At 40.2% G+C, this 17,132-nt stretch overlaps 2 protein-coding genes across 9 annotated transcripts in view; one reads left to right on the forward strand and one right to left on the reverse strand.

Moving 5' to 3' along the window:
- Ccdc82 (coiled-coil domain containing 82) overlaps window positions 1–3,126 on the reverse strand; it is a 37,803-nt gene extending 34,677 nt beyond the window's left edge. For 3 of the 8 annotated variants that reach the window (XM_052189136.1, XM_052189130.1, XM_052189137.1), the window contains exons 1-3: window positions 3,070–3,126; window positions 2,189–2,262; window positions 611–694 (exon numbers count right to left, since the gene is read on the reverse strand). The gene's annotated coding sequence lies outside the window, so the exon portion shown is untranslated. Of the gene's footprint in view, window positions 1–610; window positions 695–2,188; window positions 2,263–2,882; window positions 2,904–3,069 lie in introns of those variants that run through there. The other 5 variants (XM_052189133.1, XM_052189132.1, XM_052189131.1 and 2 more) reach the window with 5 other exon arrangements.
- A 274-nt stretch (window positions 3,127–3,400) lies between these two features.
- Window positions 3,401–6,834, forward strand: Jrkl (JRK like). Its single transcript, XM_052189139.1, has one exon. It carries the CDS (start codon window positions 3,881–3,883, stop codon window positions 5,450–5,452), a length of 1,572 nt encoding a protein of 523 aa, XP_052045099.1. The 5' UTR covers window positions 3,401–3,880; the 3' UTR covers window positions 5,453–6,834.
- Window positions 6,835–17,132: the final 10,298 nt, after the last annotated feature.

Raw genomic sequence — 17,132 nt, forward strand, 5'->3', positions numbered from 1 at the left:
CTTCAAAGGATGCTTTTTGTATACCCCACTACTTTCTAATATTCCTAATTTCAACAGTTTCAAACAATTTGTCTTTTGTTAAACACCAGAATAAGTAGGCAGCTTATGTTTGGAGGTCATAGAAAGTAAAAATATTTGTAAGCACATATAGTTTTTAGTAAGCCAATTTTGTATAAGTGCAGCACACACTCATGGCTTTCTAGGAATCTTGTTCAAATTGAGAGGAAATAATAAAAACATTCCAATAAAACCACAAATATGGTTTCATTAAATACATAAAAGTAAATGTGGACAGTGAGAAATACTAAAGTGAAAGATGGTTTTATTTTAGTACATATAACAAATTCACGTACGTGAGATCTCTTATAAAACTAGAACATTCTCAAAGCACATTTATTTTAGTGGGTAATTCCTACAACATTAGAAATGATTACAACTATCACACTATTAAGAAGACACATGAGTGTACATAATGATGGCATAAAAGAAATCACCTATACTTAATTGATCAGTGTACTTTCCTATTTGCTTTTAAACCCCGACAAAGAAGAGACTATTCATCTTCAAGTGTAAATATTAAAGACAAGGACATAGAGTTTAAGTGACTTACCAAAGATCACAAAGCTTGCTAGTGACAGAGCAGGGATTAGAAACCGTGTCTCCTGATTCCCCGTTCAGGGCTACACAATAACTGCTGGTAATATCATGTGTACAAGGAGTAAAAATTAACACTTTGAAGTAATATTTTTATTTCTTATTCATGCTAAATTTTAGTTTTGGAAAATAATCATCAAAATGGTGAGCATTAACAAACATGCTTTTTAAAATTTATGTAACTGAATTTAAGTGCACATGGGTTAAGTCATAAATTTTTGAAAATTGTCCATTAGGCAAGAAAAAAATGTGCAAAAGAGATGGAAAGCTGCAGACTTCCTTCTACCATTTCTTTGATGACATCAAAACCAAAATTTAAAGGGAGAAATCTTGGCAAGGTCCTAAGCAAAAATTTCCATGCAAAACTGGAGACTTTGACCATTTTAGAAGGTATGTTTTTTTAAGTTTTAATAAAGTTTCATTTGGCCAAATGTATACATTTGCCAAGGCTTCTGTCCTATTTAAAAATAGTCCATCAGTAAGGTAAAATAAACTGGTTATCAAAAGGGAGATTTTGAATGTGGATAGCTCTTCTTTTCAAATTATAGCTATATACTAAATTATCTGGGGGGAGAAGAATGGCAGAGGAAAAAAGTAAGTGATCTTGGGGAAAATACGAGAAAATGAAGTCAAGTACACGGTTAAGACTGCTGCTTCTTGTTTACAATTCTCCTGAAAAGGAATCCATGCACATGGATTTTTGTTTATGCTGAACTGAAGAATTCAAATGAGAATTTTATTAATATTTCTTACCTCCAGGCAAAGAGAAAAACAAAGACTCCACCAGAAAGCATCAAATAAGTGACTGAAGGTCAATACTATTGTGTGTTTAATAGTTCTCATGTAAGATGCACATATTAACTTTGATGTCTGCCAAAGAATATTAATACATATTTGCATCTTTCTTTCAAAGTAACTTTACAAGCAAAAGAAGGTACTGTGCTGATGCTACTTGAAAATCCTACCAAGAGGAATTAATTGATGAAATTTGTGAAGCCCCAACCCTCTTTTATATTTTCTTTTAGATGGTAGAAAGGAAATTTTATAAACCAAAGAGTTATTGAACATTTATCAAAATGCCAGCAGATGTTCTGGTGTAGTGTTGCTACTAGAAGAAATAAATGCCATCTCTGCTCTCAAGGAGCTCACAATCTTATGAAATTACACGAGACATCAAAACCAAAGCAGCTCAGTTAAGGATTTGAGGGCTACATGCATGATTCTGTTTAAAATTTTATCACATTGGTCTGGTCAATTTGTTATAGTTCTCCCATTGGCTGGTAAAGCGGGCAGCATACATAACACGTCAGAAAAAAAGGAAAGGATGAAGTAAGCATATACAGAGGCAAACCAATGCCTCCCATTTGACATCATAGTTCAATACTTTGTAGAATGGCTCCTGCTGGCCTGGTATCCAGGATAACTAGCATCTGTGATGAGGGCTCTGGCTCCCTAAATCCAGCAGGGCCAAATGGAAGAGAGAAGAAATGATCCTTTGGGTGTGAATATTGGGATCACATTCATGAATACCAACCTGGCTCTCTGGTGGTGGGACTCGTTCTCCAGATACAGGAAGTGGGTGTTCAGGCCTCCAAAATGGAGGGACAGCTGTTGATAGAAAACAGGAACTTTAATACAGCTTCACCAAGCCTGAGCATGAGCCATAGAAATGCTCACCCACAGATAAGGGTCTAGAGAGACAAGGAACATGAATAGGTTGTGCACTCAGGCGTGTGCAGACAAATTTCCCAGAAGGGTCTGTGCACAGATAGATAAGGGTCCCAGGAAACAACTGAGGAGACATTCACAGAGGACTGTGCTCCCACAGGCAGGGTGTGAGGAGACATCCGTGGATGGCTGTGCTCCCACAGGCAGGGTGTGAGGAGACACTTGTGGATGGCTGTGCTATCACAGGCAGGGTGTGAGGAGACACCTGTGGATAGCTGTGCTCCCACAGGCAGGGTGTGAGGAGACACCCGTGGATGGCTATGCTCCCACAGGCAGGGTGTGAGGAGACACCCGTGGATGGCTGTGCTCCCACAAGCAGGGTGTGAGGAGACACCCGTGGATGGCTGTGCTCCCACAGGCAGGGTGTGAGGAGACACCTGTGGATGGCTATGCTCCCACAGGCAGGGTGTGAGGAGACACCCGTGGACGTGGACTGCTGTGCTCCCACAGGCAGGGTGTGAGGAGACAGCTGTAGGCCCCTTCCCGCGTCCGTGACGCACATCTCAGAGATGGTGGGTCGCAACACTGAGGGCGCAGGCCTCTCCCCTTCACGCTGCAAGACGACGCCTAGGCTCTGCGAGAGGCTAGCATCTCCCCCTCCCCACCTCTACACTAATTATCAGACCTAGACCAGACCGGAGAGAATTCCCGCCAGAAACCCACAGGCAGCCACCCTCTGGCTCTCACCTTTCAAAGCGCCTCCGCCTCTGCCTCCGCCTCCGCTCCCGCCTCCTCCCTGCCTCGCTGCCGCCCCGCCCCCGCCTGTGCCCCGCCCCTGCCTCCCTGACTGCCCCGCCCTCCGCTCCCGCCCCGCCTCCACTCCCTCCTCCTCCCTGCCCTGCTGCCGCCCCGCCCCTGCCTCTGCCCCGCCTCCTCCCTGCCTCCCAACCCGCCTGTCCCGCCCGCCGCACCCACCCCACCTCCGCCCAGGTTCCCTAGGCATCATGTTCCTCCCACTTTCGGGAAAACCCGGAAGTTCCGCCTACAGGCGGGGCAGGGGCGGGACTGAGGTGAGGAATCTGTGGCGCGGCTTCCGGGAGCACGCGCTGAGGGAGGAGCGGCTGCGTCGCCTTGTTGGGGAGCCGCTGAGGTGGGAGAGCGGCGTGGGGCGTACGGGGTGGGAGGACGGAGCGGGCCGGGCCGGGGCGACGGCCTGATTGCGGGTGGAGGCGCCGGCAGGCCTGTTCCCTGGGGAAGAGCAGCCTGGCCTCCTTCCGCTCTGCGCCAACTTTGGGGTGTGGCAGTGAAGGGCCTGTACGCCGGGCCTGGACTGGAGCGGTAACTGCAGCCACAGCAGCACTAAATCACAAGTCTCTAGTCCCGATTATCCGCGAGGATGTGAGGCCTCCTCAGCCTCACTTCTGGTAAAGGCCTGCCCCGCAGATCTCCTGTCACCTTCTGCCTTGCCCTTGCTAGCCCAGCGTCATCAGGGCTGCAGAGGCTGAAACAGGTCGAGTGTTGTTAAGGACGGCCACAAACTGAGTTCCAGATTCCCACCATGTCAGGGAAGCGGAAGCGTGTGGTATTGACTATTAAAGATAAACTTGATATCATAAAGAAACTTGAAGATGGAGGTTCTTCCAAGCAGTTGGCGGTGATTTATGGAATTGGTGAAACAACAGTCAGGGATATAAGAAAAAATAAGGAAAAGATCATAACTTATGCAAGCAGCTCTGACTCCACAAGTCTTCTGGCCAAGAGAAAGTCTATGAAGCCATCCATGTATGAGGAACTAGACAGAGCAATGTTAGAGTGGTTCAATCAGCAGCGAGCTAAAGGGAATCCCATATCTGGACCAATTTGTGCCAAACGGGCAGAGTTCTTTTTCTACGCTCTGGGGATGGATGGTGATTTTAACCCTTCTGCTGGTTGGTTAACACGCTTTAAGCAGCGACACAGCATTAGAGAGATTAACATTAGAAATGAACGATTAAATGGAGATGAGACTGCTGTGGAAGATTTTTGTAACAACTTTAGAGATTTTATCGAACAGGAAAATCTGCAGCCAGAACAGATCTACAATGCAGATGAGACTGGACTCTTTTGGAAGTGCCTACCTTCCAGGACTGCAATAATTAAAGGCAAATGTGCTGTCCCTGGGCACAACTTAGGTGAAGAAAGAATCACCGTTATGTGTTGCACCAATGCAACAGGCTTGCACAAACTTAAACTTTGTGTTGTGGGCAAAGCAAGGAAACCTCGTTCCTTCAAGTCAACTGACACCTTAAACCTGCCTGTCTCTTATTTCAGCCAGAAAGGTGCATGGATGGATCTCTCCATTTTCCGACAATGGTTTGATAAGATTTTTGTGCCTCAGGTTCGAGAGTACTTAAGATCCAAAGGCTTGCAGGAGAAAGCAGTGCTCTTGCTGGATAATTCCCCAACACATCCAAATGAAAATGTCCTGAGATCAGATGATGGTCAAATATTTGCTAAATATTTACCACCTAATGTAGCTTCATTGATTCAACCCTTGGGTCAAGGAGTCATAGCAACCATGAAAAGAAACTATCGTGCAGGTCTTCTCCATAACAATTTGGAAGAAGGTAATGACCTAAAATCATTCTGGAAGAAGCTGACTCTGTTGGATGCACTTTATGAAATAGCAATGGCATGGAACTTAGTAAAGCCAGTTACTATTAGCAGAGCTTGGAAACAGATTCTTCCTGCCATGGAAGAAAAAGAAGGGTTGGACTTTGATGAAGATATTTCTGGTGCTACTGTGGCTACCATTTTACAGCATACCAAAGGACTGGAAAATGTGACTCCTGAAAATTTGGAAAAGTGGCTTGAGATTGATAGTACTGAGCCAGGGTATGAAGTGCTGACTGACAGTGAAATCATCAGAAGAGCCCAAGGCCAGACAGATGAATCCAGTGAAAATGATGAGGAAGGAATTGAACTGATTCCAGAGAAACATATAAATCACACAACTGCTCTCCAATGGACTGAGAATTTATTAGATTATCTAGAACAGCAAGGTGATATGATTCTACCTGACAGACTGGTAATACGTAAGCTTAGAGCCACCATCAGAAATAAACAGAAAATGACAAACCCAGGTCAATAACAGCATTTGAATTTTATCATTGTTATAATTGTATTTGTGACTCTTTTCAATGTGGTGTAATTTTATTCATGTTATACATTGTCAAACTAATCCTGTGAAGTACATATCCAAAGTATATCCAAAGTGGTTTAAGAATTGTGTTTCATTATGTGTCTTATCCCCTTACTTGTTTTTTTTTTTTGTTGTTGTTGTTGTTTTGTTTTTGGAGACAGGGTTTCTCTGTGTAGCCCTGGCTGTCCTGGAACTCACTCTGTAGACCAGGCTGGCTCGAACTCAGAAATCCATCTGCCTCTGCCTCCCAAGTGCTGGGATTAAAGGCATGTGCCACCACCGCCCAGCCTTATCCTCTTATTTGTAAAAACAGAACTCCCCTTATTTGTAAAAACAGAACTACTTCTGTGTATATATAAATGGCACTCATATATTTGCTTCTGCGAATTAGTGACCTGTTCTCTAGGAGTAGCATTCCTTACATTTTCTAGCTTTAGAAGTTACAGTGAACAGATTGAGCACTTTCCTGAATTCTTTTGCTTAAATTTTAAGGGCTGCAATAGCAATCTTTTCTTGTGCTAACCATATTAAATGGTTGTCTGGTTTTTGTATTTGTATAGGCTGAAAATTAATTAGATTTTAGGATGATATATAATAATATAAAAATGAAATTCAGTAATAATGGTGGAGATCTATGAATTATAAAGAATAGTATCATGTCTGTTTTCTTACTTTGTGGGTGGAAAAGATAACTCTGGAAATGCATTATTTGTACGAAGTCATTTTAAGTGAGAGAAAACAGCAAGCTGATTTTTGGGAAGTATCATTCATTTGAAGGAAACGGTATTGAAAATTTGGGAAACAATGGGTTATTTATACAAAGAAAAATAATTTGGTCTTTTATTTTGAGTTGAATAACAGTATAGAATTATTTATTTACCTAATTTTTCATAAATGGATTTAATTATTACATGTAATAGTAACTTCCACTAATATTTGGGAAACATCTGAAATTTGAAAGTTATTTTTTTTTTTTTTACTGAGTCTTTAGAAATATCTATAACTTGAAAAGCTTTTGTCATACTTGGCTGATTTTATTTGATATGAAAAAATAAACTTTTTATTTTAGATAATTCATATGTTTGTATTCTTTTTTTTTTTGAAGAAAGCAGAAATAACTGGGATGTGCTAGGTATAACAATGTTAATTTTTTTGACACAAAAAGTAATTTTGTAATTTGTCCTAAGAATTTTGACAGATTTTCTTAATTCTGCTAATCTAAGATATAGAATATAGTTTGCATATGTTACAATTACTATTATTTAAAAGAAAAGTATTTTTATTATAGCATGTCTGAGCTCAAAACTTATTAAAGAACAGAATTGGTCACAGTTTTGAATGTTTTGATTTTTCCATTGGGATGTCTTGGGATTCTAAAACTTTTAAAAGACATTTTTACCCTTCTGTATTTCTGTTATATTTATTTTAGATGTGTGTGTGTGTGTGTGTGTATGTGTGTATATATATTTTTCAAAGTACCATCTTATGATAAAAAGTGTGTTTAAACTTGGGTTTGTTTAATTCTATCAGTGCCTAAGGGAAGAAAAACTTTAGAAATAAACATGGCTATTAAATTAGAACAATTATTGGTTTAAATTGCATATAAAACACTTTTATATAAAATGAAAATATTATAATACACTGTGAAGCCTCTTTGTTCTTCCCCTGGATTTACTTAGGTTTTTTATTTATTTATTTATTTAGTTAGTTCGTTTTTTAAAATGTGAACTGCAGTGTTATCATTGCCACCTAGTGGTCAAATCACCCTTACTGTTAAACTGCTTGGTTAATTTTTAACATATAGTAAAAGGTTCACTATGTCCTTGAGGGTCATTTTTTTGAGTAACGCTAGACTGAAAAGCTGCTCTTCTTTGGTTTAAGCTATTTGTTCTCTGAAATTTGCAAATTGGTAAGCTAACAGTTCTATATTGGTCCAGAATGCTTAATTTTAACAGCTACCAATTCTTGAATGTTGTGTTCTAAGTTTCGCACTATTATTATTTAGTCCTCTAAATATGAATTATATGGAAGCTGTTATGTTAAGAACTTGCTCCAGTTAAGAATTTAAGCTCAAGTGACTGTAATCAATCTAGCTAAACGTATTCTTTCCCAGTCTTCTGTGTTTATTATTTACTGTCTCCCTCTGTCATTGCCACACATACGAATTTTCTTATCTGTTTCTAAGAACACTGGTGGTAACCCCTTTATTTTATGAGATTTTCTTCCTCTCTGTTCTGTAGTACTGCTGTTACCTATTTACATCAATCATAGCATTTGACACTTGTATTTTCTGTCTTTTGATTTCGAGGTTGTGAGAATTATTTCTTACTCCAATCTAGTTAAAGCCAACATTGGCAAAATGAACATTTTGCATGCAAATTTCTTTTGAGTTCATGGGGCTGTCTTGAAGAAAAGTTAGCATAATATCAATAGGGGAGTCTTGCTAGGCCAAAGATATTGAAAATCATTACTGTAGGAAGCACCACATAGGGTCAATATTGGAGAAATCAGGATTGTCAATGATGCCTGGTCACTTGAAATGCCAGAGTGATAATAGTCAAAACAGCCTAGTGATCCTTTGCTATTCTGTTAGCCAGCCTCTACTTGAATCTCCCCAATATCCTAAGCGCTGTGTTGGATTTAATCCTGAGCTTTTGACTCTCAATGAATAGAACTTATCCTTATGAAAGGGGCCCATGTCCTTTGCAACCTTTACCATAGATTATCATAGATCCTTCCTCTAACCCTGAGCTCTGTTTATTAGCCAGTAGAACTCGTTCTTATTACAAAGGTCATAGGTGCTTTGCTAGGGAGTTTCTATGTAGCTATGCCTAAGGCTTTTTGTTATAATTGTCATATGGACAATTTTCTAAAGTTTTACTATGCTTAAATGTGAAAGAAAAACCATGAGGTCAGACTCTGGAAGTTTTGATCCAGTGCCTGAAAAGATGGTACTGACTAGTATCATTCTTCACCTTACGCTTTCTCTCTGACAGCTGTGAGGCTTGCAGGATCCTTACTGAAGGCATATGAGCAGGGATACATTTACATACAAATATCAAAATATGTTCCAAGTAAGATAATCTGGGAAGAAGAGTAGAGTATGTAGTTAATGGGAAAGAAGAAAATGTACAGGGGAATGGGGCCTATGATGACTTGCACTTTACAATGTGTGTGTTTCAGCATGCCAAACCTGGACTTAGAGGGAATGATGAGAGAGAGCAGAGATTAAGAACACTGGCTGCTCTTCCAGAAATCATGGGTTCACGTTCCAGCATCCACATGACAGCTCACAATTGTCTAACTCCTATTCCAGGGATCAACACCCTCACATATACATACATGTACATACATACGTACAGTCAAATCATCAATGTATTAAAGATAAAATTAATTCTTAAAAAGTTATTTGAACACCACACCTGCCCTCAAAGTCACAAGTCCTTAGTTCCCAAATCCTGTTCTCATTACCTTAATCAAGTAGTCCTTTAAAAAAAAAAAGTGTGCCGCACAAAACTTCTTACATGTCTCATAGCCACAAACTTTCAAGAAAATAGATTTACTTTGAGAGGTTATGTGAGGAATGAGTTACTTTTTTGAGAGATTTGAGCTTTTAAGGGAACAGGAAAAGTAGCAGTGAGAAAAATAGAATTTTTTTGAGCTTAAATCTAATGACTCAAAAATCCTTTGAATATATGCATAAAATTGGCAGGCCTATTGGATTTAAGATAGTGTAGGCTAGAAAGATGACTCATTGTTAGACCATTTACTGCTATTTCGGAGGACCGGGGTTTGCACCTAAGACCTACTTGATAGCCTGCAATTGCTGCCAACAACAGTTGTAGGGGGCTCAGTGCTGTCTTTTGGCCTCTTCAGGCTCCTGCATGCACACAATACATAGAAACTCAAGTAGGCACAAACACATAACAGTAATAAAATGTTTTCAAATGTGTGTATGTAAAAGAAAAGAGAGGTCATTTAAGAACCATAAAATCAGGGTGTTGAAAAGCAATACATTTGAAAGCACAATCTGGCTTTATGTGAATTCACACAAAACAACTGAAACAGTGTGACTTTCACTATGTGAAGAAAACAAGATAGATTTTACTTAGTGACTTTTTGACTGGTTTCTATTCTGCATACTCTCTGCTTTGTGCTGTTAGTTTTTGCTACTCCTGGGTGACTTCATCTTTCTATATGACCTAGTCACTCAGTTTTCAAAACTTCAGATGTAAAACTTCAGCTGAGAAGCAGGATTCTGGATGTGCTGAGTCCAATATTTAGTTCACTTTTCAGCCCTAACCCCTAAAAGATCAAAATGCGACACTTCTAAGACCAACTAGATTCCTTAGAGATGTATTTCTGTTAGCCTTAAAAGCAGTCGGTGTTCCAGTGCTTAGCCTCACACTACCACATGACATCACAAGTTGGGATCTGGCAGTTACTTCATCACTGACACCTAATGCAATAATCATTTTTAGGTCATAGACTTAAGAATTCTCATGAATTGATTTTTTCTTTTGTCTCTTAATACTGGGCTTGGTCTAGACATCAAACACTATCATATCAGTGCTTTTTGAAATACTATGTTAGTGATTATAGAATTGACAAGAATCTATTTTATCTTACATATAAGATATATCCTAGGATATGTGTGCTATATGAACACCTGTATTCAGAAGATTTACAGTAGAGAGGAAACAATAACAACAGAGAACAAAATCTTACATGTTAAAGGAGGACAAATGAAAGACTAATTTTGTGTGAGAGACTTGAGGTTAATTCTGCTCTAAGGGTGAAGTGAACAGTTGAATAATAGTCCTTGATGCTATTTGAGTCTTATAGTATTTCTGTGGATAGTTGCTCAGTGTCTAAGAGAGAAAAAAAAAAGGAAAAGAAGTACTTGTTTGGAGAATGGAAAAAAAAATCTTAGCGTAATATTAGCCACAAGAGTGAATTGCTTTGTTTAACTGAAAGTCCAAGCAGAGCTTTGCATTTCCAGTCAGATTTCCTTCCTACTGTTAGCACTTGTCTTAGACTTTTACTGCTGTGAATGGACACCATGACCAAGGAATCTTATAAAAACATTTCATTGGAGCTGGCTTACAGGTTCAGAGATTCAATCCATTCTCATCAAGGCTGGAGCATGGCAGTGTCCAGGCAGGCAGGCATGGTGCAGCAGGAGCTGAGAGTTCTAAATTTTTTTCAAAGGCAAACAGGAAAGGAGTCGCTTCCAGGCATCTCAGAAGAGGGTCTTAGAGCCCACGCCCACAGTTTCACATCTGCTCTAAGGCTATACCTCCGAATAATGCTACTGCCTGGGCCAAGCATTCAAACCACCACAGCACTCCAGGAGATTATTTGCGAGACCTATAAAGTTCCCAAATTTCTGGAACATTCTCTATCTTTCTTACTTCTGCCTGTAGCTATTTGCTGAGTTCATCTCTTTTCCCTTTCTTCAAGCATTTGCTAAACACAAGAAGGGACGGTAAACATCAGTTTTCTGCCTCATGCCAGTCACTTCCTCTAGAGCAGATCTCTCTCTCTCTTTCTGTCTCTCTCTCTCTGTCTCTCTCTCTCTCAACCTCTCTCTCTCTCAACCTCTGTCTCTCTGTCTCTCTGTATCTCTCTGTCTCTGTCTCTCTCTCTGTCTCTCTCTCTCTCTCTCTCTCTCTCTCTCTCTCTCTGTGTGTGTGTGTGTGTGTGTGTGTGTGTGTGTTGGGATCTACTGCACTATGGCTGTGCTTGTGAAAGCCATTGGTTAACAATAGGATAGCTTCTATCACTACATGTTTTTTGAGACAGAGTAAACTCTCCATTTCTCCATTTCTCATTAACTGTCCAGTGAAATCCTGGGATCCTTCTACTTCTGTCTTCTGTCTCCCAGCACTGGAATTATAGGCATACGATACCATTCTTAGCTTTTTAATGACTGCTTGGGCTCTGAGGTCCCATGCTTGTCCCCTGAGCCATTGCTCCAGACCCTAGATAGACCTTTTCAACCTCAATGGTAGTCCAGCTAACTGTGTGTGTTGGGGGGCAGGGGGTGATGCTGTATACTGCAGGACTCCTAACAACTTCTCCGAACCCTGCTAATTACCTTTTCTTTGCTGCAGATACTACCCAGTGTTCCAATGGACTCACAATGGTCCCATCACAGGACTACTTTGCCTAGGCACATGGTATACTTTCCAAGTTACTGAAAATGATATCTGTAATTAAATCACTTTCTTCTGCCCACCATCTGGCAGTTATTTCCGGGGTGTCTGTTTCTTCTAATTTTATGCTAGCTAATAATAGGTTTTTCTCATGGTAGCATTGGGCTTTAAGATGCTAATTCCTTCATTTCTGCAACTTGTAATGAAACAAACATGCTAGAAGCTTAGTATAGTTTTTTTTTTTCTTGTAAGGTTTGGCCAGGATGTCACTTTTAAGTGAATCTTAATTCATAATGTTTTATCTTGTGATTTTTGCATCTTCTAAGCCATTAGGTTTCTTTGTGAGAAGTTAGCACATAGTAAAAGAGAATATGAGAAATACACAGTAGCTTCTTTTTCTCAGAAATGAGGATTAAACTAGGATCTTGCATATACTTGGCAAGTCCCCAGGCCTTGCTCATGTGCCTTTATTTTCTCAGCAACTATATATTGGTAGACTCAAGTCTTGTGGGATAGATACGGGGCTAGGAATGGGCTGGAAGGCAGGATACCTCCCTGGCCAGTCGGCTGCTTTGCACGTACAAGTTCATACAATAATAGGGGAATGGAAATGTTTTGGTGAGTCATTAGCACTTTCTGAAATCAAGAACAATTATTCTCACAGAATCACTCACAGGTCTTTTAAGAATGATCAGTATGGATCTTTTCAGAGGACTTGATCTATGGATATCCAAAGGATAACTATGGGTTTTTTTTGGTTGTTTGTTTTTTGTTTTTTGTTTTTTGTTTTTTTTTTTTTTAATTCCCAAGTTTCCTAATGCATAGAACTACAAGACAATTTGCAAGGTATCAGAATGGAAAATATAGGAATAAGAATAATGGGTTCCTTTGATGCAACATTAAATCAGGGCTTTGTGTAAAGTAACAAGAAAGCTGGATGCACACCGTGCCTGTAAGTTTTGTGTGCTCTCCCCTTTGAGACAGGTGTCAAGTTCTGTCATCTCATGTGCCCTTGAACTAGCAGTCTTTCAGCCCTAACTACCCTGGGAGGTTACAGGATTACGGGAGTGTGTCATATCTCACAACTGAGACTTTCTTGAGACTCCATATCCAGCTGGGGAGAGTGGGATGTTTACTTATTTGTCTCTCTTCTGTTTAGAGCCTTGGATTTTTATACTGTGGATTTTTGTACTCTGTGGTCTTGCACATATTTCTTTAGGTTTATTTTTATTTTTGTGGTGCAGCAGATGGGCCACTTGTGCTACATGCTGTTCCTGATCTATTTCCCAACCCCCAGGTTTATTTTCTGGTATTTGCTTTCTATCTTTAGTCCTACTGTAACTGGTGTGTTTCTATATTCAAATCCCAATCAGTCATTTCTGGAAATATGTAAAAACAATTGCAATTTGAATATTGACTTGTATCTTGAAGCCCACTATTACCAAATCAAGCACAACTTCTAATAGTTGTTACTTTTTAATCAATTTTTTGAAATCTCCTACTAAACTTGCTATGTCATTTATGAACAAAGGGAGTTTGGTTTCTTCCTACCCACGTATGTACAAGCCTTTTCTTTCTTTCTTTCTTTTTTTTTTTCCGGCCAATTTTTTTCTTTCACATAATTTAAACAGAGTAGTATTGACAGACTTTAAGGCCACATGTAACTGGATTCTGAACACTAGTTTGAGGACTAGTTTATAGTTGTGACAATAGCTGTCCCTGTTAAGTGCAGCATGAACATGTAAGATCAGCATTTCAGTTCTGTAAGACCATGACTGATATATAAATTTGATGAGCCTAAAGGGCCAAAGGTGGGATCAGAAAGGCAAGTCCCTTAAGGGAGAGCGTAAGAAGATTTCTGATAACATCAAATGAGTTTATAGAAAGAAAACGGCAGAGCTATCGCATCTGATGCTTATGGGATTCAGGAAAGCTATGGGCTGTGAGACTCAGTTCACTAAAGGGGTGAAGAGGTGCCAGGATTTGGCAGGGCACCAGCTGTTGGGAAAGGGAAATGTTCTCTATATGAGAGTGCCATGCAGGATAACAGGAGACACACTGTTGAATTAGTAGTTTGTTTGTGCCTTAGTAGTTTGAAGATTTTTTTTCTTTTTAGGGAATGATGGTGTCAAGTGAACAATTCACGGCATCCTTAAACTGAACTGGAGGAAGCAGAAGCAATAGAGGGATAAAAATCCGGGATGCTACCAGTCTTCCAACCGTGAGGATATGGCTGAACCTCTTGAGCTGTAAGCCAGCCCCGATTAAATGTTTGCCTTTATAAAAGTGACTATGTTCATGGGGACTCTTAACAGTAATGAAACCCTAGGACAAACTCCTAGTTCCCTTTTGATAGGAAGATATCAATAAAGTACAAACCTGGAACCAATCAGATCATGTACGGAAACAATATGATCATGTATCTTATGCAGTGGAGTAGTACTGCAGATGACAATGAGTCCTCTTCCCCACTGAAGCCTAAACTTTGCCAGCTCCTTGGCCTCTTTGGGGATGTCTGTGGATGAGAAAGCTCGACGACCTCTGGAGAATAATGTGCTATCAAGAACTGAATAAATAGTGACTTGCATACAGCCTGTGGAGTTTAACATAGCTCCCTGGAGGAAATGGTTGAAAAAAATAAATGGGATTGGGTGCTGAATTCCAAAATGAACAGCACTTGCTTGAAGAAGGCAGAAATAAGACTTTATAGGTGATTCACATCTTCTGTGAAAGGTGATATTCATTAGGGTTTTTTTTTCAGTATAGAAAAGTAGCACAAGAAAAAAAGAAAGAACAGAAAGGATAGAGATACTGAAGTGTTAACTAGAAAGTGTAAGTGAACTCTCTGATTCCTGAGGCTGTGCTTGTGAAGGAGACACAATTTCATAGGAGTGACATATGTCGAGGCGCTCAGAATCCCCTTACAGAAGACCTGCAGTTACATACCTGAGAGAATGGCCCTTCCCCCACTAAAAAAGTGGTCCAGCCTGCAGAAAAGCACAGAAGCTTAAAAATGGATATCTTTGCTATGGTTTCTTGTTAAAGTTTTGTCTTGTTGACAGTTTTGATTTGAACTTCATTTGGAAGCATGGATGATCATGAAGTCTTAATTTTTGACAAAGAAGATTCAGAGTAACAATTCTGGAGCATTTGAGCCCCACAAAGCAAAACAGCTGCTCCCAAGAACGGTAAGTGGACTGTGATTGCCATCTTGTGGTTGATTGGAACATTACCTATCTTAAAAAAAATGAGCTGTATTTAAATGTAAAAAGGTCCTTCTTGGTAAAAATGTAATGAGTGTGGGAACAAAAGACTGCAGTAACTCAGCAAATTAAACTTGCAGTTTCTCAACCCATTACATTTAAAATTATGCTGAAGATCTTTCGGGGAGTTCCATTGGAAAGGAGTCCGTGTGATACTTAGCTGGCTCCAGAGAACTCAGAGGTGAATAATATTTGCACGTGTTTGTCCTCAAATGTATATATGAAGTCCAGGGCTAGTCTGTAAATGAGACCCTCCCAGTGACTCTCTGAACTTTTCTAGCAATTACAGCATAGACATGAGTTAGCATCCAGCCACTGCCAGCTTTGGAAACCCTGTCACTCTGAGCTTTTTCTGACTTTCTAGACAGGTTATAAGAGCTCTAAAGGACAATTTCTTAAGAATGCAAATGCGATCTTTGTTCCATATTTCTTACAATTTTAAGTCATTGGTTTGGTTCTTTTACCATAAGAAGTTTTGCTTTGTAAGCTGTCTGAACTTTGTCACCAAGTAGGTAGGAGCAAGCATTCCCAGTTCCTAGGCACCAAATGGCTAAACTCAAGTTGGAGGTGTATGAGTACATACAAAAATCATACTAAAAATAAGGCAGTGTTTGGGTGACTTTGACATAGTGTATGCATTTAATATATGTATATGCTTAATGTATGTGTGGACATGTTTTTGGTGAAACCATCTGGAGTGACAAAGGGACAATGGAGGGGACTGAACAAAGTAAGGGTAATGGTCTGGAGGAGATGTGCTCACACCTGCAGGAAACTTAAACACTGAAGAGGAGCAGCAGAAAGAGAAGACTGGCCAGAAGCCCACAGCAAAGGGCAGATTAATACCAGCCAGTTCAGGCCACATGACTCCGGTCAGAGAACAATGGTGCTCTGGCATTCCAGTGCTGCCCTGTCTCCAGTCTTGTGACCCTAGCCCTGACCCCTGGATGAAAGCCAACACCAGGAGAGTCTCTGTTCAATGTGTTTTATCTGCTTCATCTGTTTTGTTGAACTGGCAATGCTGAAGTATTTGCTAGAAACAGGTCATAAAAACAGGAGGTTCCGCTTCATTGGGAAGCCGGTCATAAACTGTGGACACAGAAGCTGGAAAACTCCAACACCTGCAGATGTGTTTCCAGTGCCTCAGCTGCTTAAGTCTCATAACGTTCCTCAAAGACAGGCAGCCTTTTCCCTTTTAAACATGAAAATATAATTCCTATTTTCTAATAAAGAGTACAGTACCTACCCAATTCTGCAGGCTACCAAAAGGTGAAACAGAAACACCAACCTGGTCATAAAACATTTGGCCTACAATCTGTCTTTTCTGCAAAACATGCTGGAACAATAGTGGCACAAAGCTTGTAGGAATAACCAACCAATATCTGATTCAAGACCCACTCCATGAGACGGATTTTATACCTGATACTGCATGGGTGACCAAGAATCAGAGACTAGATAGCCCAGACACCTAGGGTAAAACCAGATACTACTGGTCTAAAACAGAACAACAAAAAGCTAATGATAAAATGACTCTTAAAGATACTCTGCTATCATAACAAATACAGAGGTATAGCCAGACATTACTCTGTCTGTCTCTGTGTCTCTGTGTCTCTGTCCCCTTCTGTCTCTCTCTGTCTCTGCCTCTCTCTGTCTATGTCTCTGTCTATCTCTCTGTCTCTCTCTCTCTCTTTCTCTCTCTCTCTCTCTCACATACACACACACACACACACACACACTCACATACACATACAGTAGAGGGACCTTGTAACACATAGCTCTAAATGGGATGTCCCTACCATATCACTCCTCTCAGAGCTAATGTCACACTTAGGAAGAGGGGACAGAGAGGGTGTAAGAGCTAGAGGGGCCGAAAGATATCTGGTAAACAAGAGCTTCTCAATCAATTGAGCCAAGTTCATGGGAGCTCACAAAGACTGAAGCAGCAAGCATGGTCTGTATCAGGTCCCTGCTATGTATATTTTGGTTTTCAGTTCAGAGTTTTTATGGGACTCCTGAGTGTGTGAAAGAGTGGGTTTCCGATTCTTGTGCCTGTGCTTGGGGCTCTTTTGCTTTGGTTGTTTTGCCTTGTCTAACTTTGATGTGATTTTTTTTTGTTTTAACTTATCATCTTATTTTATTATGTTTTGCTGTTATCTCGTAGAAGCCTGTTCTTTCCTAGGGAGGCAGAATGGGAGTGAGTCTGGAAGA

Source organism: Apodemus sylvaticus, chromosome 7 (assembly GCF_947179515.1).
Source record: "Apodemus sylvaticus chromosome 7, mApoSyl1.1, whole genome shotgun sequence".
Classification (NCBI taxonomy): domain Eukaryota; kingdom Metazoa; phylum Chordata; class Mammalia; order Rodentia; family Muridae; genus Apodemus; species Apodemus sylvaticus.